This window comes from Neopelma chrysocephalum, unplaced genomic scaffold, assembly GCF_003984885.1.
Source record: "Neopelma chrysocephalum unplaced genomic scaffold, ASM398488v2 Primary Assembly neopelma1_97390, whole genome shotgun sequence".
NCBI lineage: Eukaryota > Metazoa > Chordata > Aves > Passeriformes > Pipridae > Neopelma > Neopelma chrysocephalum.
In genome coordinates, this window is record NW_020926031.1 from 4,624,082 (window position 1) to 4,651,772 (window position 27,691).

Sequence of the window (27,691 nt, forward strand, 5' to 3'; positions counted from 1 at the left end):
TGTACTGCAGGAAAGGACAGAACTTCACCTATAAATAGTCTAGGAAAGACAGAGTGTTTTTGCATATAAGAATGTTTTCTTTTCCTGTGTGAGTTTAATGGGATAGACGCCAACGCTTTTATGAATTATGAATGCAGCAGTCTTCTTTCTAAATGAAGATGTTGGAAGTGTGCCACTGGAATGAGGTGCTCCTATTACATACTGCCAGCAAATTTCTGTTTCTTTAATGAAACCTAAATTACAAAAGCACTTTTCTTTTGAAAAACATTACTCTTGCCTATAATGACATAGCATATTCTCCTCTAGAATAAAACAGAAAAAAATAATCAGGGTAGAAAGCAATCTGAATCACAGTTCTAACAGGGAAATTCATATGCTATGCCCCGATGCAAATAGATGTTTGTACACTCCCCACCTTCCTCCTTCAATAAAACATAATCCAGGTTTATGACTGATCAGGCATTTGTTACTATTTTTATGCATGTTTTTTTTCTCCCCACAATGATTCTCTTTTTAGCTACTTGAAACAAAGTAATTATTTAAAATAATTTAATCACCAGCATTTTTAATAGAAACCTTGCTTGAGGAAACATTGCTTCCTACTTAGGAGTAGAATTTTGCACTTAGATATGATTCAATTTCTGCTTCATAAAGAATGTAATAGTATTATGTTTTTTTCACTGAGTGACCTTAAGTTTAAAGAACACTTTTAGATGGGAAAGTATTAGTCTGTAACCTTTGACAAATCTGAGGTCAAATATCCCACATGAAAAAGGTTCAAAGAAAGACAATGAGGCTGCACTGCTTCATCTGCACAAGTTACACAACAGCCAGTGGTGCCACAGCTGCTCTTCGCCTGTTAACAGATAACTGCAACTTAACGAACAATTCTTATTTAATCATATGTACATAGTGCCATACACCATATATACCTTCACCTTTTGTGCTCACAAGCAATTATCTTCTGCTGCTAACACGCAGGACTTTACAAGAGGATGTCTCAGATCATTTTAGTTTAATCAGCAGTCCTTTCTATTATTTCTAAATCTGAACCACATCTCCAAGCTCATCTAGTGGTACTGCAGGTTTCACAGTAGCATCTCAGACAAAAGGTACAAGTTCCCTTGAATAACAGCTCTCCCTCCATTATTTTTCTTTGCAGTAACTCAGTATATAGTATGAAGAATGCTAGTTCACACCATGGGCTCATTTGTAAGATATCCTCTAGCTTCCAATTTGCACGCACATTCATTTTACACTACCTTAGAGTTAAAACAGCCCAAAAACATAATAAAGGGTAATCAGAAGGTGAATGCACAGAACAATAAACACTACTGAAACCATATTAACCCAGAAAAACATCAAAAAGGCAGAGAACAAAAAGGAAAAAAAAAAAAAGCAGTGAAATTAGGTTAAAAAAAGTGGCAGAAGCTCTATGGGATTTTTTTTTTAAAATGGAGCCTCAAACACAGAGTCACATTCTGTAACCCACCTGGTTATATTTTACAAATGGGGTGCAAAATCCAGTTAGCTTTAGTGTGAGACAGTCTCTGCACCTGTGAAAATTAATGGTAACACTCTATGACATTAACTAGAACAAAATCAGGCCATATGAGTCCCCTCTGACTTTTCTATAATGCATAATATTACTGCATTCTGCTTTATATTCTGCATTTCTGAGTTGATAGTATGCTTGCATGATTAAGATACAAAGCTAATAAATGTTTAAATTCAAATATTACTACAAACTAGAGAGGAGTCAGATAAAACCAGAGATTTTTTATTGCACAAAATAAATTATATAGAAACAATGCAACAAAACAACTCGTATTGTAGGCTGCACAACAGATGTTACAACATGAATATATTTATTGCTTTGAGAAAGGAGCAATTCAGTGCTAGTAAGCAGATTAGTTATACTTCTTGCTCATCTAGATTTTTCACAAAATTAATCCAACTGGGCTAGAGGCATCTTGCAGCATACGGGTCAGACCAAATCGTCATTTGTTATCAGCCATTATAAAGGTGCTGTAAACCTTCTTGACATTAGCACGAAGCACTCAATGCAACATCATCAGTACTGAGCCATACAGGTAGTTCATTATTAGAAATATCATTACATACCAGATAAATTGACACACAAAGTTCCAAAGGCCCATTTACAGGGTTTGCATGAGCTGTTTTTTGAAAACAAATCTTGCTTACAAATGTCGATGCAGCTTTGCACAGGCACACTTTGCTCTAGATCAAGAGGCACGACCACAGGGTTTTGCCAAAAAACCCCCAAGTACCAGCACTTCCCTTACCTAATTGTAAAACTGCTCACTAGTGCCGACAATTACAGGTGTCTTATAATTTTTTCCAGGGCCACACTCAGCTTCTAAGACTAAACACCCCCCACATTCCTTTGGTAGAACTGGGTGAAATTTACAGTGCTTTTTAAAATACTTCAAAACACAACATATTTGGTTCTTCAAAAGATACAAGCCTGCAATATTGCTATTGCACTCAGATCAAATGGATTTAAGTTTTTCAACTGCTACTTCGTGGACCCTGAGATGTCAACCCTAATGAATTAATACAGAAATTAGCTTTTAACAAAAATTATAAAAACAGACAGTGTTCACAAACACATCAAATGCTGATCAACTGCAAATCTTTGTGTAGCATGCATACAAATAAGAGAATGCCATTTCAAATGTTCATAATCCAAGTGAATTTCTCCCCCAGTTTGAAAAGGACACAAGTATTTAGTCAGCTGAGTTCCTAACAATGAGTTCTACTGCTAGTGTACACACTCAGTGTTGCAAAACTTTTTTACTTGTGTGGTTAATATAATAAGAATAAATTTAAACAATATTAGCCACCCATGAAAGGAAATCAAGTGAGAAAGGGGAAAGTCTGGGTAATTTCAAGTCTTAGCTACAAGGACAACTGAAGAAAGCCGCTCCACTGAGGTCAGGCTGAACTGAGCAACATGTTAGCCCACAGAGTATATCGCTGTAGAATCCCACTGAAATAAGTAAATAGATTTTGGATTGTACACTAATAACTACAAACAAATATGGTTGCCACTCCTTACTGTACTTTAATAAAATTCTTTGCTTTACTGTTTTTTCCCCCTGAAGCTCTGTTAATGTATTATGATGAATCAAAATATAGTTAAAAGTGAGGTTTCAAAGAGCTGCAAAATATTACAAGAAATTAATTATTCTAAATTTTAAAAATGTTAAATTCTCAGAAACTTTAGTGATGTTTCATCAATGTACCCAGCAGTAGTTTCCCCTGTAGGAAAGTAAGTATTAAACTCGACTAATCTTGCACTCTTTTTCATCCAGGAGAGTGTTTTTTAAATGCTCTAAGTAAAATTCTGTCATCTTTTTATAAGAATGCTTGTAAGCACAGTAAGATTCAACTAAATAACCAAATATACCCTGAAATGTCCATTAAAACATATACATCACAAAAAACGGGTAGCATTTTTTATACCTATTATGAAGTAGAAAAGTTATAAGGCAGGATGAAGCTAATATCCAAGATGAAAAACAGCACCACCAACCTAAGTTTTGCAATTAGCTTTCTGCTCAGACACAAAATATATTATCATAGTCAGAAACAGTTGATTAAGGTGAGAAATGCATTTAGCCCAGCTGTACTAACTATACAGCTTCACACAGAATAAACGAGATTCCATAAATCAACAGAAAATGCATTTGAGCACAAAAAATAAAAATATGTAAGTGATTCTCTAAGCAGCATTTTGTTTTCTTTTTTTTTCAAAACATTAACATAGATATAGATATTGGACTGATTAAATATCTACAAGTGCTTTTTCCTTTACAAAAATACATATATTCTTAATAGTAGGATAGACTGTCATTAACAATGACCTGTGTTTTTTTTCACTTCAATTTGAATGATTTATAAGCTAAATTTTACAACCACAAAAAGGTTTATTTGTAATATGATGTTATCACTTTTGACAAAAAGCTTAAAACATTTTATATTTTAAAACAAATTAGCAACATAAGATCACAATATGTTCTATGAGCTCCTAAGTACTGTGAGGGCTGCTTTATTAAAAACTGGTAACTACTGATCAAATGCAAGGAAGCATTAGAACATTATTACTGCTCACCATAGGCTCCTTTCTTATCATAACTTGGATCACAGCTTATATAAGGACACTTAAGCCCCCACCCCTAAAAACTCCATTGAGAGTAACTCTATATCATCTATTCAGTAGCCTGGAACATCCAACAATTCAGGCTTTGCATTAATTTAAAAAAATGCAAAATATTTTTCTTTCAATAATTAAGTCTGCAATAAGGGAAAAAATGATGCATTGCTTCATGTTTATGCTAAGAAGCTTGTATTTGAGAAAAAAAATACGATCAGTAAGTATTTAGAACGAAATCTTTCAGCCAGCTAAATAATTAAATTCACCGATTACTTTCCAGTTTAGCTAATCGCTATCCTGGAAATCAAGATATTTGGATTTCTTTATTCTCTCTGCTTTATACTGCACAAGTATTAGCACTTCTTGCTAATCAATGGTCTCACATCAAGGACAGCAACACCATTTGCTAAAAAAATAGCTATAAAAATTTGTAAAACATACCTAATATCTTGTCATTATCCTCCAAGTCTGTCCTTTTGACCCTCCAAAATATCACTGAAATACAACTAGAAACCCCAAAAGTAGCTCGGTGACTATTTTGTGCTTTGGAAGGTTTACAGGATTGACAGCACACTGAAGTTTTTGTTAGTTCACAGGCCAGGTATAGCAGACACATCAGTAATGCGAGCCTTTGTGCTTTTCTCTGGGAACATGAGCTAGGACTCAAAGAGCTACTCTATGTCTGTTAACCTTTACGCTATTCCTGTTGTGTTTTTCTTTTTCTATTTTGCGCTGGAAACTGCCAGGTATGCCTAACCCCTCAGCTTGGTGACACAGACAACTACCACTGGTTCAGTTCTGCTTGATTCATTTCAGATGTACCTCTTGACCACTGCACTGCAGAAAAGTGCCATATTCCAAGTCAATTTCTGGGTGGCTTTACCTTTGGTATTAAATGGGTCCCCTAAAACTATCAGGCAACCAGATTATTCATAAAACTAGTTTATTTAAAAAAAAACTTGTTTTTTCTGAACAAACTAAATATCTGACAACAAAGACTAACTTTAAATTGATTAGTATGTGGTATTTTTCAGTAAAAAGAGAGCATGTTTCATTTTACTGCATCAATATTCAGGACACAAGAGGAACAATACCTACCATACTCAATATTAAAACAAAACTGAATTTTAGGAGTAGAATACTATCATAAAATATGGACCTTGCACTTTGATAATAAATATCTTCACTACAACTTCACTCGTAATAAAATCCTCAGTATGTTAACTAGCAGCAAAATGTTATACCGTTGCAGCGATTTTGTGTATTGTACAGCAACCTTCCCTCAACTCTTACATTGCTTTCCACTCACTATCACAAGAAAAAAGGAAAATGCACAGTAGCTACTTCTGTTCACCTCATCTTGTCAACTGTCAACCATTTCCTAAAAATACACATAGAAGTTCTAGTATGAACTTCAAAGAAAAGTATGCCTAATGGTTCAGAAAAACAAGCAAAGTCAAATCAATGCCTCTCTTTGGTTAAAATTAATGTAATGGCAAAAACTTCCACTTGTAGACATCTTTCATTCCAGAATTCTCCTCTATTCTGAGCTTACAGAATGTGGTCTCCTTCTGCAAGTGCAAAAGACAGCCTAGACATTTCTACCCATCTACAGAGCTCCTCCATTTCACTGCCACACTCCAGAACCATACAGACCTAAACTGCTCACTAGAGAATGAAACCATGGCCTTGTTCAACTGTAGTAGCAAGCTACCTGAATTCAAAAGATTTATGGCACATACCTTGGATGGAAGAATTTGTCAGGAATTCATTAATTAATCACATTCCTATTCTGGAATCTAATGCTTTAATTTGCTCTAGAAACAGTGTAGACAGTAGTTAGACAATCAACAGGTAGGTCTGCTTATGAAGAAAAATACCTTAACATTACAAGATCATCTGTTGGAGGACATTCCTACAATGGATGTTTCAGCTGTTGTCTGAAGGTCAGACAATCCCTATGGCACAAAATTAGCAGTAAATGTGCAGTTGCAAGCTTTTCACATTTCCTTTGGGGTGAATCAATCCCCTCATGTCTTGGAATTCATCCTGGAGCACACTCCGGCAGACTGCAATCCTTACTCAAACAAGTGTCTTTAGCTCAACCACTTGTGGAAGTATGACCTTGTTCAAACTGGCTATACAGGATTCAAAACGCAGAACTGTGAAAACTCTGCTGAAATCCGTGAGAGCTTCTGATGAATGAAACTAGTGAGCTGACACCTCATGTGCGATTTCGTCTTTATAATTCCTCAGTGTTTTTACTTGTGGGGTATGAAATGGGGTGGGGTATGGGAAAGGGCAAAAGATGTGTAATGACCTAGAAATAAAGGACAGAAGGTGCCTGCTTAGACATTTTAAGTGAGAGAAATCATAAGATAACAAAGCATAAAGTAAAATGAGAGGGGAATATGCTGCACGATATATGCACTTTCGTAAGAAGTAAAGAGATGCCTTCAACCTGCCAGATTAAGTGAAGAAACTGGACTAAGCTCCTGGATAGGCATGTAAGTCTTAATACCTTTGCACTTTTCCAGGATAAAAATAAGTTCAATCAGTGCGTGTAATTGACCGGTATTTTATGTAGTCCATCTATACACAAGGCTCAATCTGTTTATTTTGAGATTTAGGATTGCCTTTGAACAGCTATCTGTTCTCTAGTATTTCTACCAGACACAGTATATGGCTGAGGTGGATGCTACTCCTTTTGTTGCAACTCCTCTCAAGAATGTTTTTTCTGGGGTGTGAATGCCTCTTCTTGTCTTCAGTTACATGAAAACATAAAAAAACCCCACAAATAATAAAGCTCAGTAATTGGTTCAATTAAAGGACTAAACCCTGGCCTATTTTGTTATTTTAGAAAGCAGCAGAAAAGGAAAAACAGTTTATGTCTCTCCCAAGGTCATGTGTAACAGTTATACACGGCAGAGATGAGATGAAACTCTGGACCATTACTTTGCAGCAGAGAATAAGAGCCTAGCTTCTATCTAAATGGAATGGGATCAATCTCTTTTCTCCTGCAGCTGCACTAGAACTGTTTTCAATAACAGAAAAGAAAAGTCAAGTCTTATTGCTGGAACCTATAGAGGAAAACAGACCAAGATCCAGACTCAAGGGTCCCTTATGCAGAAAATGGAATATTTTCAATATAAAAGTATTTTTTTCATATAATTTCTACTGAGATAGGGTTTAATTTATCTAAGACGACACATTTCTTTTTATGCTTTTTTCCCCTGAAAGCATCTCAATACAGCATGTTTATGAAATATTCTTGCTGAAAACATTAAGACCATAGATAAAATACAGAAGTAAATATTACCCTGTCAAATGCAAATAATGGGCTGAAAAGGTATTCTGTATTAATAATCAGGCACTTTGTTTTGTATAACATTTTTAGTACAGTAAAAATAATACTTTTATAATTTTTTTTGCACAATAACTGCAAGCTAGCTGAGTATGCACAATATACTTACAGAATTGCATACTCCTCGGACCCAAATCCCAGAAGGTTTCAAGTGAGCAGTACCTACTATAGTGATGAGTCACTTAAGTTATTGTAGTAATCTTATTTGGCATTTAAAAGGAAAAAAAAGTTTATAGGACTAGGTCTTTAGCTACCGGCAGTGTAGTAATGCGTGATGGAAGATACATTTCTTGATTAATCATCTAATTCCATATTGTTTGAGATGTTATAGGATCTTGTCTGTAAATTCTAGCTTACAGCTTGTTACTAGATAAATGCAGCAATCAGCTATGCTGAATAAAAAGTTGCTTATGACTTTCATTAATGAGTTTTTCAGTTTAAGGGAAAAACAAAGCAGCACCAAATGTGCTAAATAAGAGACAGCAAGGTTAGGTAGCAGAGTGGAATCTTTTAGGTCTTATCCCTCTGCAGCTAGATATTTCTGATATGGGAAAGCCATAGAAACACAGTGGCAGCAACACTTACTTTATATTCCTATGCTTTACAAGCATGCAGTGGTGACACTTTGTCATGGAATGCTCAGAAAGTGTGACTCTATTCAGGCATCTGCTCTAGGATGGCATATGGTGCAGTCTGAAGGGAATGCTTAGGTACTCATTTCACTTTACCCCATCTTTGGCACACAGGAATCTGCACATGCATTCTCATATTCCTATGGTGTTCAGATAGTCTTAATTGGCACAAATTAATTAAATATGCATATCTGTAGACACATGGCACATATGTACTATATGGGAGAGAAATTTCCTGTATGGAACGCAATGCCTGTGCTATACAAGCTGCCCAGTTAAGATATGTATTTCACTGGCACTTCACTGTTATAAAAACTATTAAACTGTAGCAGCACTTGGGCACTGTGCCATCAAATCAGAAACGCATAAAGTGTAGGTGGTTAGCTCATATGCATTTAATGCCACCATTCTTAGCTGGGAACGTTGATTCAGATCTGTCAGTATTTTCCATGCTTAAAATGAAGATTTGTCTTCTGTAATCTAGTTTTAACTTGCATCAAGAAAATACCAGGAGTTAAACCAATGTCCAATTCTGATCAAGAGAATTCATGGTTCTCTGAATTATGAATACAGAAAGTTATCAAACAGTCAAAGAAATCTTCTATTAGGTGCCCTTCCAAAGCCAACACAAAACAGTGCTATTACAGGGGCCCTGTTAGGTGGATGGATTAAAAATGATGCATTCTCGTCTTTTTAAAACAAGTCTGTTCAAATTTGTCAAAACAGCAAGCTCAATTGCTGAGAAAAAAACTGTGCCCTGAACCAAGCAGAAATTATGCTTAAGCATCCTACCATTAGCTTTGTGATAAACTGAAACAGGCGTTTTATGTCAAGTGAATCTACAGTGAAAATTCTGGTATAAAAACAGGGGAAATATATAAAAACTGCAAGGTGTCATTTGTATGTGCATGTAAATATTTACAAATAATATCCTATTTCTACTGTACAAAACAACTATGTATACTAAAGAGAAAAATGATTTGCAATCAGAATGCATGCTTTGCTCTTCCATGAGGAGGACCTCTATATACAGAAAGAATCTATTTTTCCCTAGAGGCTCTGCAGAGAAGGGCCCTGCCTTCATAGAAAATCTTCTTTCTGTCAAGTAGCACATCACAGACTAGGTGGGCAAAAAGATGACTGCTTCCTGCAGCCAGTACATGCACCCCTTCCCATGAACATGTGCCTGTATCAGCCAGCACACTGCCTGCAAAAAGGGGCAGAAGCTTCCTTAACATTTCGCTTCCCCAGTCCCACTGGCACCTGCACAATATGTGCAAACTTGACCTGCAATAGCAGGTTTCCTAAACAGACTGCTACCGACAGCATCTTTATTTCTGCGTTGTCATATGGGCTTTGGCGTGCAATGGTAGAATTCAACCCGCCTATGTATGATGTTCCTAAAGTCATCAATGTTAGAACCCCTAACAACATTAAAGGGGCTAGGTTTAATCCACAACACGCTTATTTCTCCTACAGAACATACTAATGTACAGGGACATACACTTACATAGGATTTACAGCCTTGCATCCATCTTTTGTACTTGATCCCAAGAAAGAATTTTCACTTTGTCTAAGAACAACCAGTTCACTCTACAGTAGCTTCTGAAAAATTAATTTGGTTCCTTTTTGCTGTAGGCAAAAGGCATAAAGAAAGTAAATAGCTATCTACAACACTATCAGGCATCTATTAAGTAGAAATTACATAAAGTTACTGAACTATAAGTATCTCCAGAGAACTTGAAGAGAAAAACTCAACTAACTATTAAGCAGAGTAAAGACAATGGAAGACTACAGAAAACATACACATTGCTATGCTCCCTGCAACATTACCGAAAACCCCAATAAAATTTCCATACTAGAACCATTATGCTTGCAATACCTAAGGCAACAATCACTTTTTATCCAGCACTACCAGGTCTTAGGAAAAAAGATGACCTGAACAATTATATTGGTCAGACTGCTTATCTTCAGTATTGCATTACCTCTAATTTCATGGAAATAGTTTTATGATGTGACTTTAACTAATGAACATTTCTGTAATGAATTCTAAACTCCAGATAGCTGCAAGAGGTACAATATGTAATTAAAGCTATATATTATCTTTGTTTTCACATACTATAGACCTCCATCCAATCTTAAAAGGAAATGCTTATTATGAGAGGTAATAATTATGTAAAATTTTGCCTTGCTTGTAATTTTGTAGTGAAATTTATTTGTTCCATAGACATTTATATTATTTTAGCTTCATTTTTGTGGAAGCTTAATTAGAAGAAATGTAATCTGACCAGAAGCCATTTTCCAAAAATAGGTAGTATCCCAAATTCCAATCTTCAGGGAAACCATAGAAAAGTGCAATCACAAAGGCTGCAATGCTTTTAAGCAATATTAGCAGAATCTATTTAGAAGATTTAAAATTACTATTTTGAATTATCATGTTCTACACCTCTTGTTAAGTGTAATTAATCTTCATTCACTGCAAAAGGACTGTTGCACACTCATGAGTGAGCTATACCTGGACCCATGAGAACCTTATCAAGAAAAAGGTAGTGGCCCAACCACCACATTTCTAAATATATTTTCTATACAAAATATTGTCAAGGTATAATCCTTAGTTATTTGTACAGTACTCTATGATTTAAACAACAATATTCAGTAAAATAGTAAGTGTGTGAAACTGCAACACCACATGGAATGAGCACTCTGCCATTTTGCTAATGTAATCAATATTAGGACCAGAAAATTTTCTAACACGCAAGCAAAAATATTCCATAGTTTTTGAATCTTGACTGTACACTTCATGATTTTGGCTATGATTTGCAGCACACCCTTAAGATACACGAATATCTTATGCACATTTCAGTAGCAGAATGGCACTTGGCTTGCTCTAATAGAAACAACAGAGATGCAACTGACACTTTTAAGAAAGACAATGTCCTTATTTGCATGCTGAAAATCTGGCTGTGTCCCCCCAATCCAGGCACATCCATTCATTGTGCAATCTGTCGATGGGTAAACAAATAGTGCAGGATTCATCTCAGTGGGATCTGGCCCTTTGGTCTAACCGAAGTCAATTCTAGGTCGATACTGAAGTACCATGGGGTAAGACTGAAAACAAAAGCAAGGGGAAAACAACAACAGAAACAGAGAAAGCATGAAGACATAATTCATAAAGAAAATGCAATTCAAAACTGCCTTAAGAATAGTCAAAGCTTATCCCTAAGACACAAATATATGACAGTTTTATTTAGATGAAACAATTCCATACAACAGTTAAATACAGACCCGTATCTCAAATCTATTAGCTATTTGTCATTGATACAAAATTTCTCTATCTGCTTTCATATATTTTAATATTTATGTTTTATTACACATATACTTGGAGTGCTCAAACAACTCTTACTTCTGTGTTGCTGTGCTTGATAAAAATCAATCTTGAAATTTTTTACTTTCTAAACTGAAGTATATTTACAGGTGATTTACTTTGTTTGAATTTTTATATTTACAGAGGTTCCATAGCTATACTATAAAAAAAAAAGAGGTCAAATTGGTGTCAGCTGATTTTCTGAGAGAAGAGGGCTAACTTTTCCCCCAAATCCAAGCTCCTTAATCTCAGATCTAGTGATACATTTTTATTAGTTTCTACAAAAAAAAAAGCTGCAAATAAACTACTTCTTGGATCCCTGAATTGGACATAGCTGTTGTGAAATGAAAGGCAAGACTGGGTGGGTTTCCCAAAAGGGCTGTAGAACACCTGGGCACTTGTGGCTCAAAGTGTTGCTTTACTAAATGTCTTATTTTTTCAGCCTGTCAGCATTTCATTTAAGTCTAAAATTTTCCTCTTAACCTCATTAGGGTACTGGATGTTTTCTATGGCATAAAATCCTGGAAAATCTCATTGGCTCAGCAGCTCTGATACCACTCTGCCACAGAACAGAGGAATAAAGCTAATTTAAAGTTTTTTTAATTGCAAATTTGGAAGTACACAGAATTATTACAGAAGCTACCAATGAAACCAGAAATATTTTGCTGCATTCAAATGCAATGGAGATGAAGAAACAGAGATATAGCTTCAGAGACCTATATGGGTTAATAAACTTTCCATGCCATGGCAGTGAAATGATCACGAGAACTAAATGTGATCACACTTGCAGGGGATTTACAAACTGGAGTGTAGAGAAATCGCAACCTAAACCAAGAGGTATTAACAGTATCAGGAGTATGTAGGAGAGAAGACAGGGAGCACCATGTGTAGTATGCATGTGCAATTAACAAACTTTTATCTGTAGTACCATAAATTACTTGTCTTTGATTACTTTTTTATTTGCACGGGATATGACTACCATACTATTTAAATGCTATTTCACACGGTTTTCACCTTGATTATATAAATTGTCTCTAAAAGTACACAAATCATATTTTTACTGCACACAGGCAGAGACAGAGCAGTCACCTCACTGAATTGCCAAGTAAACCAGTGAGGCTCAGTGTTTTTGCAAACAAAATTCCAAAATAGTACAAATAAAATGCACTATGCTGGAACAATTCTAATTACTGAAGTATATGTGAGTATAGTAGGTTGCTCCCATTGGTAGTGGGGAGTGACCCTCTATTACTTGCTTTAATTTTTTACTCACGCAAAAATATTATTTCAAACTTGCAAAGTAATTAGAATGAAGTTCAAATAAAAATTTTCAATGAGGAAACTGAAATATCATTTCAAATAGGTATGAACCAGATTGGTCAATGAAACTTAGAAATCAGCTTCAGTTTGCAGGTTCTGTAGGTTTTGTTTTGTTATATATTCTAGAGATTAAGGCATTACTCCATTTCTAATTTTAAAATGTGTGAAAGAAATATAGTTTACAAAAATCTAACATTTCTTTACTCCATTAAAAAGGACATATGAATTCCCATAAAGAGATGAAACCAATGTTGTCTCCTTTGATTCACATTCTTCAGTTCTGATTTCTTGTCAGTGACTGCCCAATGCTGCTTAGTTAGAAGGATGAGACAGGAAGAGGTAGATAATCCTTTGAGACTGATATGAATATCACCCTACAGAAGGGTACCTCTCCATTAAAAAAACCCAAACCAGCCTAACGTAAAGTAAAAGAAACTCCTAAACCTTTTGAATGGACTGTGTTTATTCATTCAATAAAGCTTGCACTGAGGGAATGAAATGCTCAGGCCTCGCTCACAGAGTTTTAGCACTTCGTAGTGAGGAATTATAAAAACTCCACAAATTGAATTACAACTGAAGTGCTGACAGGACCTTAATGACTGTAATATGTACAGTCGTGAGTGCCTCTTACCTGATAAAAAGTGCCATCCTGTGAGCAGACTTGCGAAGATGAGCAGTTCTGACACCGAAACTGCGAAGGAGATGATTTTCTGATCAGATAAGAGGCATCCACAGCTGGACATACACATTTACCATTTAGTGAATTATTTATTTTTTTTTAATTTTCAAATTTAAAGCTCACACTTAACTTACTTATTTAAAACCAGGAAAGTCTTCTCTAATGAATAAATGGACATTTTCCCTTTACTTGTCTACCTCATGTAAGGTCCACAGGTATGCCAGTAAAAGCTCATGGTCAATAGTACCAAAGATGTATATGACAGACTTATTAGATCTTCATTCAGAAGAGGAGGCTGTTAATTAATTACCATTGAAACTTCATTAAGGAATAAAAAAACAGAGAAGCCTATATATTACTGGATTTATTACCAGCACAGTTTAATTTTTACAGGTTTTAGTCATCTCTGACTTCAGGGGAATGATTTAAAACTACATAAAAGATGAACACATACTGTGTGTATGTAAATGCAACTTACAAACTTAAGAGTTGTCAACTCTTATATTCACTTAATGTTAAAAGCTATAGTTCTGAGATTTTTGAAAAAATTTCACCAGTACAAATGTCTTTTTTGTCAAAATGATGGCTATTGTTGCTTCCAATACAATGCATCTGCCAAAAGCCCATTTGTAGGCAGGTGCTGCAAGATGAAATGTCATGAAAAAAATCCATTACCATTAAAGTTTTTGCCTCAACACTTCCTAATAGTACAGCCAATGCTAACAAAAATACAGAATGGCAAGCCAAAAAAACACCCACTGGTTTCAAGACAGTATTGGAAAAAATAATACTTAAAGCTCCCTTATTTGTGCAATATTGTGATTTCAGTAACCATCAAATTTCAGTGCAATATTACTTTCAAATTTCATGAATACTTGCTTATATACACTAACTTCCCTAATTCCTATCAAAATCTATCCTCCCCCACACCGCTTCAGATTAAGGTAAAACTATGAGAAACTTGTGAATTGTTAACTCCACAGTGTGTTTAATTCTCTATCTTCTCTGTCCGTGCCCCAGTGCTTTTTATTCTGAGCACTAGGGTGCTTAAAACAAAAAAAAGAATACAGCAAGTTTGGAATCTTCTACAGATCAGTACATTAAGATATGTTAAATGCTTAACCTTAGCTGCACTCCAATTTAGCCTCCACTGGTAATGACAGACAACAACCCTGTATATACTACAAAACAATAAAGACTGAAGAACAATCCACAGTCACACACAAAAAAATGTATAAAAGAAAGGGAAACAAAGGGGATACGACTTCAAACAAAAAAAATTAAAAATACACAGCAATATAAGGGCTACTAAATCAAACTGAGGAGCAGACCTGAAAAAAAAGTCTGTAAAAAGGTTAAATATTGCAATTCAAAAATATACACACGCAGCAAGGAAAACCCATTTGGCTGTTATCTGGATGTTAGTGTTAAACAGCACATCGAAAAAAAAAATGTGTGTAGTATTAACAGAAACAGTAATAAAACAATTTGATCTCACCAATAATTTTCCAGTGTCACTTTCAGTCTACTGACTGAATAAAGCAGGTTCTTACTGGATCTGCTGGATGCAGATTCGCCAACTATTGTAACTCAAAAGGTCACCAAAAGCACATTTGCAGGAAAAAAACAAGTGCTTGGGTTTTCAGACACTTGAGTTAAAACTTAGAGCAGAACTTGCATATGAACATTGTATATCTGCTATTTTGAAGTTTCAGAATCCACACAATACATGTGCTGCAGGGTTTCCCTCATAGAGTTTTACATAAGAAATCCAGAAAACATGCAAAAGGCATTTTTAAGTAAGGATTTTTTGAATGGTCATAGAATATATTCTTGGACAAAGCGCTGAAAACATGTATACCATCTATAGTAAATATAGCAAAACATCATTTATTTATAATGTAACAGTATTTACGTTTTCGCCTCTTAGTCTCCATCTTGTCATATAGATGAATTCCATAGTATGATCCTTCCCCATAATTTCTCCGTTGCATAGTACATCCAGCTTAAAATATAAGAAAACAAACAGTAAGATAAAGGGATGCAAAATTTTAATATCTAAATGAACTCCTAAGTGCATCTCAGAGTTAATCCCTCAACTTCTATCATTATACAACAATTCCATCAGACATGTATATCAAACCTGGATGAATACAACATGCTGACAATATACTATTTTGTACACTACTATTCGACTTTATTTTCTTCACTTTCGTGTTTTCATTTGAAGTGTGAACAGAAGGAAGTCTGCCAACAAGGTAGGAAATCACTAGTAGACAAACATTCCCTATATTTAGCAATACTACACAGTACCTGTTTGAAGAAAATTACTTTTGCTGTATTTTGAAGTCTACCTTACTATGCCAATGCTCTTTCAAACCCAAAGATACAAACCAGCAGTACTGTAATTGTCATACAAAAAATAAATTATAAAGTAATTTAAAAAATTAGTTTAAAAATAACTATAAATTACAAATAAAATGCACTTCCAAGTATACAAACATTCATTAACTGAAAGCAAAAGACAGAGAAAAATAATCATCTTACTATGAAAAATGATTAGTTTAAACTGTATCATAGCATCTTACAGCTATGCACCACTGAAAATGTTTGACAATATTTTGATTACTAGAGCTATAATGTTTTTCTGGTTTTTAGATGAAAAAAAGCATTTTGAGGTAAACAGATTCTTTGTAACACAAGCCATTAAGGTGCCAGACAGATAAAATAACAAAGCCAAATGACACTAAAAAGGCTGATCACCATGTCCTGACACTGTGACAAACTGCTGGGCGTAGCAATACACATGTGCACCTAACCTAACTCAGCCCTATCCCTGACCAAAGCTGGGAGGCTGCAGTTCATGGAGTCATTGGCTCCAAGAACTGGCTGAAGAAACAGTCTGTCCTTCAGTCTAAATTCCTGTATCCTTGGAAAGAGGGGAAGCAGGTTCAAACATGATTAAATTTCGAAGGAATGTATTATGTTGCAGGGAAATAAAAATAAAAGCATTTTTCTTTCAAATGTACCTCATAAGAACTTGGAAGTTTTAATTTTAAGCTGAGAAACTTTTTGATAGTTCCCACAGTCACTCGAGTAGAACAGCGGATAAATTTCTTCATTAAACCCTAAAGCAACAGCAAAAAATCAGAAAAACCATGTTAGAAATTCTGGAAAACAAGAGCAATCATTAGTGCAAGAACAGCTGTAACTGATAATTTTTTCAACCAGTAACCAATTTTAGTGCACTCTCTTCTAATCCATAATGGCACCGTAGGTTCAGTTTTTTGGCAAAATTTAAAAGATGACGAACAAGTTCATTTGACCCATCTCTGGTTCTAAAAAAATGTCTAAAAGATACCAAAGGGAGGAAAGGAAAGAACCAAAGCCCAACTACCATAAAAACATAAAAAGCCCCAGAAGAACTTAAATAATCTACATGTTTGTGTTAGTAACACTCGGGTTTAAAAAAATGTTGCATTTCTTTGAATTTCTTCAGTCCTTGAGAGAAAAAGGAAGTAAAGACATTCTGAAATAATCTAGGTAAAATACAGAGAAGCTACAAATCTGAGATGTGATCTATCATCATAGATTCTGTGATCCAGAGCCTAATGGTTTTCATTCAACAGGAAGACTGGAAACCTGAGACTCTCACATGGTGATGGAGACACAGATTTCTCACTGTATATAGCATAAATAGAGTGATAACATATAGGTATGTGTCCCTGATGAATCAAAATTTTCTTACTGTGTTAAGAACTTCCAAAATTATACATGTAACATATCACACAGAAAATATAAGTAATTTTAAAATTAGAAAAATTCTTTATATTTTTAAAAAATTCTTTTATTTGTATTTTAATAAAACATTATTAAAATCTAAGGATTTTTCTAAAGACTTTCTTCCAGACTCAATATCATTAGGTAAAACTCTTCAGGAACAGCAACTAAATATCCCTAATTCTTAAAACAGCAGTTGGCAGGTATTACTCTACACAGTTTGCAGATGGAGGTGACCTGCCCAAGGCCACAGACAACACATCTGTGTCAGAATCAGGTTTACAGCTCAGAAGATCTGGATCCCAGTCATTCAGTGCACAACGTATCTGAAAAGCAAGTTCATGCTGGCACGTTAAGACAGTAATCCTGAAAGTATGAGGCAGCTCACCTACAGCTAGCTTTACAAATACCTCTGTGGTATGCTGTAATCTGTTGTGTAATGCAGTTCTATACCATCAAGGCTGTAGACTACAAAACTATAATCCATACACAAAAAAAACTCTACAGTCACAGATGAATTTCTGTATGGAACTCTATTTTTTAAAAAATTCCAAGATGCATTGAAATGCCTCATACAGAAGGACTAAATAAGCGTGGAAGTCACCACATTAAGGTTTATTGTTAACGGCTGTAAAATTATTTGGTTCCTATAAGATGCTATTCTGCCATCAATAACAACAGCACAGATTGTTTACTACTCACTTTGACTACATTATCTCCTGACTGCCCATTGTTGCGTAAACAGTCGAGGCAGATAGCAATCTGTGGGTCACTCCTGTGATAGTCTTTATCTTCTTCATTTTCATCACACTCCTCATCTACTTTGGGTTTATCAGCTTTTGGACTTTCATCTGTAAAATATGAAGATCAAATTATTTAAGTGTAAAATAATTAAAAGTCACATATTTAAGGAAATACAACATTTTCACGAGCATATTTTTTCTTCAAATTAACTTTATACAATTTTAATTCAGTGCATTCTTAAATTGACCAATTAAAAAATCTCTGAAAACAAATTTTTGCCATTGAAATTTTAATGCAATACGCAAACAGTGGATTTCTACAGAACAGAAAATAATTAGTCTGATGGACTATAATGGTTATGGCTGTCTACTTCTGATGTGTCCGGTAATTAAAAACCCTGCAACTGTGCATGCATCAGGAACACTCAAACATGCAATCCTACCCTATGTTGTGGCAGTTCACTGGCAAAAACCAATGTTTTTAAATAAACAGTGGAATAACTAATCCAAACACTTGTATATCAAAGTAACATGGGTAATCAATTCATAAAATGTCTGCCACAAAAATCCAGTGGAGAAAAGTTCCTGAAATATTATCATGAAGTAAAGTAAGGGAAGATAAAGCTTAGCTTTCATCCACTTTTGATGCAATCTAAGTAATATCATTGTAAGAAATCCAGTGTTTTCTCTCCAGAAGGATTTTACAACTGAATAGCCATATACTTACTTATTCCCCTTTAAAAATAAAAAATAAGAAAAAACGAAAGGTCCCAGTATATTTTAGCAGAGCACATATATCCTACAAAATCACATTTAATGTGTTATCTCTTTTCACTGATGCTGTTAACATGTTATATAGACTTCTGGTTTAAAATTCTACCCCTTTGGAAAAGGTACCATCTTCTACAATTTTCAAAGGTTTAGCAAAGTTGTACATTTGAATGCTGAGACCAGCAAGTACATCTAGATAAGGCCGCAATGTATGTAAATAATAACCATAAAATGGGGTAATTTTTACAGATTTGGAATACAGTATACAATAATCCTATTGTATACATTTGTTTTTTCCATATCCCCAACATATTTTTTTAGATTTTAAAAAAAGGCTGTTCTCTGTTGGAATAAAACATTATCACAAGTAAGTTGAATAAGCTGCCTATGCATCTTTTTGAAAAAATTTCAGATTGAATTCTGGTGCTTTCCTACACTTACCATACTTCTTAAGTAATTTAGAAGAGTTCAGGTGAGAAAACAGAACATAAACTTTAATAAACACCAAGTCATGACTAAGTTTCTTGACACAGTAATTAGTTCCCTTTGCTCAGTTTAAATATTCAAGTTGAGTTTTAAGCTACATTCATTACTTTTCTGTCTTACAATTTTAAAGTATTTTATAATTATAGTATGTCCCTAAGTCCCCTATTAGCTATTGACACATTCAGTTGATTGTGTATCATATATACATTTTGTTATTATCATCTTCCTATGAACAGAATTTTCAGTATCAAACTACAGATTTTTTTCCTCTTTGTTTGTGAAAGTCCAGGAAGCAAATTCTTAATCCAGCAGGTGCTGTCTACCCGTCACAATCCCGTATCTGAGGAGTCTGCCTATGATTCACAGATCCTTCAGCAAATACATTCAAAACTTTCAACAGTTACCAATGCTGAATAATGGAGGAAAGTTTAGTTACGCAGTTTGAAAAGCCTTGAAAAACAAACCAACTACAAAACTAGGGAAACTAGCAAATTTCCCATCATAAAATAATTCCAGAAAGAGGTGCACATGCAAAAAAGTCAAAAAGGTCACATCTTCCAAGGTATCCTGATAAGAAATTCAAATGTTCCCCCATGTAAATGGCACCAGAATATTTTCTGAAAAATCCTTGTAGATATTAAAATTGATGTTTGTACAGGCAGCCTCCAGAAATCAATGTGATGGTCCATTACAGGCATGTTATTAAAGTTCAATATGATAGAAGTTAAAAACATAAATAAATTTAATCTCACCAGAATGGACTCATTGTTCTCCAAGTCAAAAAGCATCAAGCCAAGAATAGGAAAGGAAAACCAAACCAACACCTCGTTCACCTCCTCCCCTCTTTCCCTAGGGAGTAAACTGGTGTCTCTTTTTTCTTCTCATCTTTCTTTCAAACCTTGGATATTGTCTACTTTCTGTGCTTTTCTCAGATATTGACCATAAAACTAACCACTAGAGAGCGACTTACTGTAAAGCTGTTTGCCCTCTTCCTTCCCCAGTTCAGGCTGGAGAGGACCAGTGAATATTTTTTTCTCTGTACCACTGTATGTTTCATCATCCTTGAATTTTTTCTGGTAACCACTCTCCTATTGACACCACCAATGCCTGAGATATGCTTTGTTGTTTGATTTTTTCCCCCTTCTGATGTGTGAAAACTAAGTCCTGGTATTTTTTTTACACATCTTAGGTGCTAAGGTTGGGAACTGTGCTGTGACCTGTGGTACAGGACATAACTGACAGACTCTTAAACTAGATTGACAACGTGATTGCAGGGCATAGCATTGGCAACTGAAATAGTCTCTTCTTACTGAAATTATTCTCAGCAAATAATTCATTCTCGGGCAAGATTCTAAATGCTTGTTTATGGCAGAAAATAGCTTAAATGCTCACAATTTGTCTTAATGAGTTGTCACGACTTTTAAATGGTTTGTAGAGACAAATTTCCATAGCCCAAGAATACAGTCACTAATGGAGCTGGATACATATGTAGCTACTCAAAAGTATATTTTGAGTTAGAGCCTGTGTCTCCTACACAAAACAATCCAAGCTCTCACTACACTGAGTAACTCATCTCCCTTAGGTTTACCAATAAATTATGAGAGTAAGGTAAGAACCAGAAGAATAAGTTGGTTAAAAGTAAGTTACATTCTACAAATTTGTAAATGATGTGTTAATTCTTTCTATTTATGTATATAGCAGAAAATAATTTCCTAAACAGTCTATACTTCATATAAATATTTTCTAAGTATTTTTAAAACTTAACAGGTATACACTACATAGTATGATGTAGTAAACAAACCTAATTTCATTTAAACTGTTCTTCAGTTCCTTATTTAATTATATAACAGAGAAAATAACTTTGTCCCTTACAATGGATGCCAAATGCAAATCATCAAAACTAGTGAGAAAGAAAATTAAATGTTATTAAGTTGAAAGGAAGATATAAACAAGTGAGTGCAGAAGAGTATTACAAGATGTTTACTTGACAGTTATCCCTTACTGAAAAGTGCTGTTTCTTTAACTTAGCAGAGCCTTTCAAAAGTTCTTCAAAATCAAATCAAATAGGCTGTGGTACCAAAACTTGTCAAATTAAAGGGGCATTAAAACAGTTCGATGTAGTCCTCACTTAGTACCTCAATACTGAGCTTTCAAACTTCAAGGGTCAACTACAAAAAAAAAAAACCAACAACAACATTGTGGAATCTATATAAAACAATTGTTTAGCATGTGTGGAAAGCTGTTTTACTACTTGTCGTAACTAATTCTTGAAAACCTCCTACTTAACAGATGGTCACATTCAGTAACAGAAAGTAATCTGTAAAAGCTCTGTAAAAAAAAATCTGTATCTTGTTGTATTAAGAAAATTAAGAATTTAATTGGGAAATCATGAGTGTTTCAAGTGAGAGCATAGGGAAATGCAAACAAAAATAATGGTAAAACAGTCCGTGTTAGTAAAACAACTGGTTAATAGATAAGCAGCAGTACATGAGGGCCCACACTACACTTACACAGATTTGCTACAAGTTTTTGTAGTACCATGAATTCAGTAAAAACAATGTACTTGTGTAAGTGAACAAACAGGTCTTAATGAACAATGTTACTTAACACACAGACGAGAAAGAGAAAAAATCATCACCTTGTCCATTTTCTTGAGGTTTGTTTTTCTTCCAAAATTCAATCTCTCGCTGCAGTTCCTCTAGTTAATACCAAAGAACAGTAATGTGAATTTTTTAATCAATAATACAGGTATATAATTAGAAATAGCCATATCCCCTCCATCAACCCAAGCAGGTATCCAAAACCAAGTGAGAAACTTACGTTCTCGAAGTCCAGGCACCAACTTAAATATAATTTCCTCTAAGGTGTTATCCAGCCTTTCAGAGGGAAAAAATACATTTCACATTAAATGGAAACTAGCATTTTCAGTATTTTTAGTGTTTAAATAACAAAAACTTTCAAATAATAAAATGAGTTGCATTTTTCTGGTAAATAATGAATCCTGTCAAAGCTAACTGACTTTAGCTTGAGAGGCAACATGCATCAAAGCTTATCTTAACCACTTCTTGAAGGGATTTAATTTAAGGAATTTATTTTTCAATGTATAAGAACAACAATGAAACAAAAGAGGAAAAATACTTTAAAATTTTTATTGTTTGAATTTGTATTACGTGTTACATGTTACTAAAAGGGACAGACTGGAAAAGTAGTATCCAATTTTAAGGTCCAGCTCATGAATAGTAAGCATGAAAATTATAAACTACATTATCATATTAAGTGTTCAAGTGCTTTGGTAATAAGCCTGTTATGAAAATCTGAACAAACTATTCCCTGCTCACCACACCACAGACAAACCGACCTCGGCAGGATAAAGAAGACCACAGAGCATCCATGCTGCTCTGACTTGACAGTTCTCAGTACCCGTAATTAATTTGAACTACTTAAATCTGCCATGAGTTTGTATATCAGAAGACAGAACACAGCACAGGCATGTCCTTTGATACCCAGATATCAGTGCCAAAACTAGTTATTACAGTCCCTTCCACTGGACACAGTGCAGTTACCTTTGCTGCTGAAGCTAAAATACTTTTCTTTCCTTTTCTCCGAATTTAACCTACTCTCCTATCAATTTAATTTATCATCTGCTTTCTAGTTCCCCTTCCTCTCTCTGTCTCTCTTATTCTTCAGCTTCCTCTGTATTTCATTCTGTTTCCTTTTCCTTTCTCTTCTTTGCTCTCTATCTCATTTCTTGTGAACAGAAACTCCCACTGTCCACAGCCTAAACAAAAACCCAGGACAAAACAAAATACAAAGCAACATGGCCAGAGAAATTAAGTACCTTGAAATTTAGTAAGAAACTACAATACAATAGTTGCCTTTGGTATATTTTTAACTGCCTTAATTTTTCAACTCAATAAGAATATATTTGTCTACATATATATTTGCAAATACACATATGTGTACATGTTATTAATAATACACTACAAGCCTGATAAAAAGCACATCTGTTCTCTGTCATTTGTTCACCAACAGTGGCAAAGTAGGAGTAAGACTGAATGTTTTTATTGCTTAGCAATGCCTACAATCCATTTTAATGGATAACAATTATCTTCTTATAATACATATATGAGTATTGAAGGTTCTTTTCTTTACAGAATTTGTACTTCAAAGTAATTTACAGAATTTGTAATTCAAAGTTTACAATTAGACCTATTACCCAAACATCACGTTCTCAGACTAGTTCCCTGTGGTATCTGTCAATGGATACAATCATACCATAAGAATATTAAGCTACCATAAGAATGTTTAAGCTACAACCATAATCCATTTTTTAATTGCTTCTTCTTACAGGGACAAAAAAAAGGAAAAATCATCAGGTGAAACATACCTCCACTAAAACAAAGTAGATCAGAGAACACTTTTTCATGGATAAGAAGGAAACAAAAATCATGGGATGTCTTGAGTGTTTAACTTCTGACAGAGGACAAAACAGATCTACCTTTCCAAATGGTGTTATTTTGTAGCCTCCTCTGTCAGTATCTAATATAACTAGATGGCACTGCTTTCTATGAAGCTCCCGCAGAAGAGCACTGGGAACTTGGGAACATGTCTTAGAAATGGAATTCATTTCACATATTAAGAAAGCTCCAATCTTCATAATGTACTGATTAAGAGAAACTAAATGACAACTTCAAAAGAGAACATCACTACCTTAACTAAAAATCTGACAATTCCTCAGTATGATATAATACATGCTGGGTTTTCTACATTTATTTTTGAAAGTTCCCACTTAGCATTTTCTAATTTGTCTTCAACAGCCCAAAAGAAAAGTCACTGGTAATGCTAAAATAGCAAAAAAACCCAGCATACTTTGCAGATTTACAATGCTAGCAGCAAGAACCAGCTTCCCACTTCAGTTAATGACTTCATTTTCTTCCAAAAAATTTAACAAAAAAGCTGTTTTCTCCTTACAGAGAGTAAATACTAATCAATATTTTTAAAAAGGGCAGAAAAAAAAATCCTATCTGATCTTTAAGTGCATGAAAACTAAAATCTATAAGGAAAAAATAAATCATAAAAGATTCTCAATTTCAGATGCATCTTAGTGTTGCTATTATCCACACCTATGAGCACTCTAACATAAAGATTTGTATTTCTGTGACTTGCATCAAACCCATTCCAAAACGAAACTACTTGACAAAGTTGGTCTCAGTTATTTAATATACTCTCTGTTAATGCTGTAACAAGAACATTGATATTTTACACACAACTCTTTCCACTCCCACATCTTCCAACCTCCAAACAACAACATACAGACAGAAGAACCAAGCACTTGTGTCAGCTTTGTATAGTTTCTTTTTTCACCTCTTCTATAATATTGAATGAGTTATAAGATCAATACGCTCTTGATAATTATCAGCAAACATGAACCAAAATATTTCTAAGACTATAATTCAGGAAAACTTGCACGCACAGAAACATGCTACCAAGAGAAAAAGAAGCCTGTCTGCATGGTATAGTCAACACAGCCCTATTGAGTACTGATAATGCAGAATTCTGCTAAAACAGTAAAGAGAATTCTAGAATTTAACACTTCCTACATTTTCATTTTACAACTCAATGTTAAATTTCAGACTTAATCATAGTTTCAAAAGACCCCAATTGCTGCCAGCTAAGAGATACATGTAAAAAACTCACATAGTTATGAAGTTACTCACAATTGAGTTTATAAGTAGTTTATAAAGTTTATCTGAAAGACCTCAAGTTAAAACTACTATCTAGTGTTCAATTCTATTTCTCAGAAAATGACTGCATTCTTTAGCAATGATGGGGCTGGTCTCTATGGTCAGAGCATAAGACATGCATTAAGTTATGCCGGCAACTTCCAAAAAAAGATCATTCTATTACACTGCTCACGTGCTCTTCTGATTATTTGTTCAGTAAATGTTTAAAGCTGTTTCATAAAACATAACCAGGAAACTACTAACTATATGCAGTTTGTTGGCAAACAGACCAAGTGATTCTAAAAGGAATTTCAGGAAATAATTGCATAGAAAATAGCTCTTCCCACATTTCTGGCTTGCACTTTAACTTTTCTCACCCATCTATAATTTCCTTCTCAAAGGACAGTATTTGTTTACTAAAATGTTTCAGAAAATGCATTTTTCATCTGCTATGAAGTGGCCCCATCAGAATAAAAATATTTCTAAAATGCTTTTGTTTTCAGTTCATTAGTAGCCCACAGCATCTTCTATTACAGCTCACACAGCACCTCAGACACTCACCGATCAGAAAAGTATTTTCTAGGACGCAAACCCTCTTAGCCCTACTCTTCCAAAAACATACAGATGATAAAGACTAAGGCCACTAACACCCTTCAGAGTTGCTGAATTTAATCTCAGTCACCTCTCCTCTTGGTATATAACTGAAGCACGGGAATGGTTGTGCACCATATGAGTCAAAAATCAAAGCAATATATGATAAATTGTAGAAACACAATGACATCAGGAAGTGATACCAACCCTAGTAAATGCCAGATGTAAATGTATATTTTAACACTGAGGTAAGAATAGTTCTTCCTAAATTCACAACAGTATTACAAAATAAGAATACCGTGGGGTAGGGTGGGATGGGGTGGGGAGACCGTTGGGAGAGAGGGCAGAGTGCCTTCATCACTGGAGTTAAACGTGATGATATGATGATATTTCTTGATTTCTCCATCTTATACTTATGGGATGTCTATCACCTTTGTTTCAACATAACATCACTAAAAGATAATCCAAAATTTCAAGAAAAATAACTGTTTTTAAAAAGGTGTGTTACTGTGATATAAAAATACAAACTCTCAAAAAAGGGTATTTTTAGTGCCAAAACTTTTTTTCATTCATGTCTTTTCATTAATCTCACAGCAGATTTCAATTCAGATTGGCAGATCTATGCCCTGAAAAACATTGTTATTTGCATGATTCATTTTCTATATTGCTCTAAGAAGAAAAAATTTGCCATGCACATTGGAATGCCCTAAATAATTTGAAAAAAGAAACTCTAGAATTTAATTTCATTCCACGTAAAGAATAAAAGGTATCTGCTTCATTTATTTGTTTAATAGAGGTATTAAAATGCTTATTTTAACTTGTAAAATATACCCAGTCTTTCAGTGTCCTTCCCTTACCTTTCCTCCTTTTATTATATCTGAACAAAATCAATTTACAATTTAGTGGGAGCTGAGAAAAATGACAACCTATATGGCTCAGAACAGTTAATATATGCTTTACACAAATAAGCAAAACAATGAATTCCCTTTTAGGATAAAGATGCTAGGATTTTTTTTCCATTTTTTGTTTTTCCATTTTAGCAAATGTTGTGAAATAGCATCTTACCTTAACATTTCTAGTGGATTGGTCTCATGCACTTGGTTGCCACACCTGGGACAGTCATTGCTGTCTTCAAAGTGTTGAACAATACAAGTCTTACAAACTGAGAGACAGAGAAAAAAAAAGGAAGAAAGAAAGAAAGAAAAAAATCAACTTAGACAAGACCTAAATAATATTGCTTAATATGACCTAGTGATACCTGCTAGGTACTACATGCATCAGAAATAAAAGAGTATTATCTCAAAGTAAATAATTACAATACATTTTCTCCACTTCTTGTTCCTCAAAGCCACAGTTCTGCTCCACTGAGACACCAAGTTCAGCAGCAGAGGTTAGGCAAGCACTGCTTTAAAGTATGTGATATTTTTACTACTTAGAATTCTCCCAACATCATAAAATGCAAAGCCCATACCATGTAGCCCTTAAAGAGCAGGTTCTGACAAAGTGCGTGCTGGGGAGCTCGAGCACAGCAGAGCCAACCATCACTTCAGCTGATCTGAAAATGACTTATGCATATCATTTTTGTTCCAATGTTTTGCTTGCAACTGAAAATACTGGTGTAAATACTTCTTGCAAAAGAAAAGTTCACAGAAGTTGTACAAAAGTTCAAAGTGTTTCCCTTTGGACACAGTGTTTTCAAAAGCAATGACAGGACTTACAGTAAACATTTAATACTTGAATCTTATAATGAAAACTCAGGATCATGACCATGGCAAGTATAAACAAACCCAAACCAAGAACAATGCGAATTTAAACCCCAATAAATTGAAATTAAATCAAGCAAGGTGCTACACTACTGTTGCTTCCAAATGATTAATTGCAAACTGTAGATTTTAATGCTATTAATAAGAAAATGGAAGCTAAGCTGATGTGAACAAATATGCCTGCTACTATTACTGCATTACAATATCCTGCATGGAGATAAACTCTATCCTCTGTTTATTATTACTTCACCTACACTGAAATGACAACTGCAAATTCAACAGTAAATGGACTGAA

At 34.6% G+C, this 27,691-nt stretch overlaps 1 protein-coding gene across 3 annotated transcripts in view; it reads right to left on the bottom strand.

Annotated features, from left to right (window-relative positions):
• Positions 1-1,766: 1,766 nt before the first annotated feature.
• PCGF5 (polycomb group ring finger 5) overlaps positions 1,767-27,691 on the bottom strand; it is a 70,872-nt gene continuing 44,947 nt past the window's right edge. For 2 of the 3 annotated variants that reach the window (XM_027672122.1, XM_027672123.1), the window contains 8 exons: positions 26,699-26,795; positions 22,140-22,195; positions 21,958-22,017; positions 18,022-18,170; positions 16,569-16,667; positions 15,455-15,544; positions 13,492-13,551; positions 1,767-11,284 (listed from right to left, as the gene is read on the bottom strand). In XM_027672122.1, coding sequence (XP_027527923.1) covers positions 11,237-11,284; positions 13,492-13,551; positions 15,455-15,544; positions 16,569-16,667; positions 18,022-18,170; positions 21,958-22,017; positions 22,140-22,195; positions 26,699-26,795 — 659 coding nt within the window. In that variant the 3' untranslated portion in view covers positions 1,767-11,236. The remainder of the gene's footprint in view (positions 11,285-13,491; positions 13,552-15,454; positions 15,545-16,568; positions 16,668-18,021; positions 18,171-21,957; positions 22,018-22,139; positions 22,196-26,698; positions 26,796-27,691) is intronic. The other variant, XM_027672125.1, reaches the window with a different exon arrangement.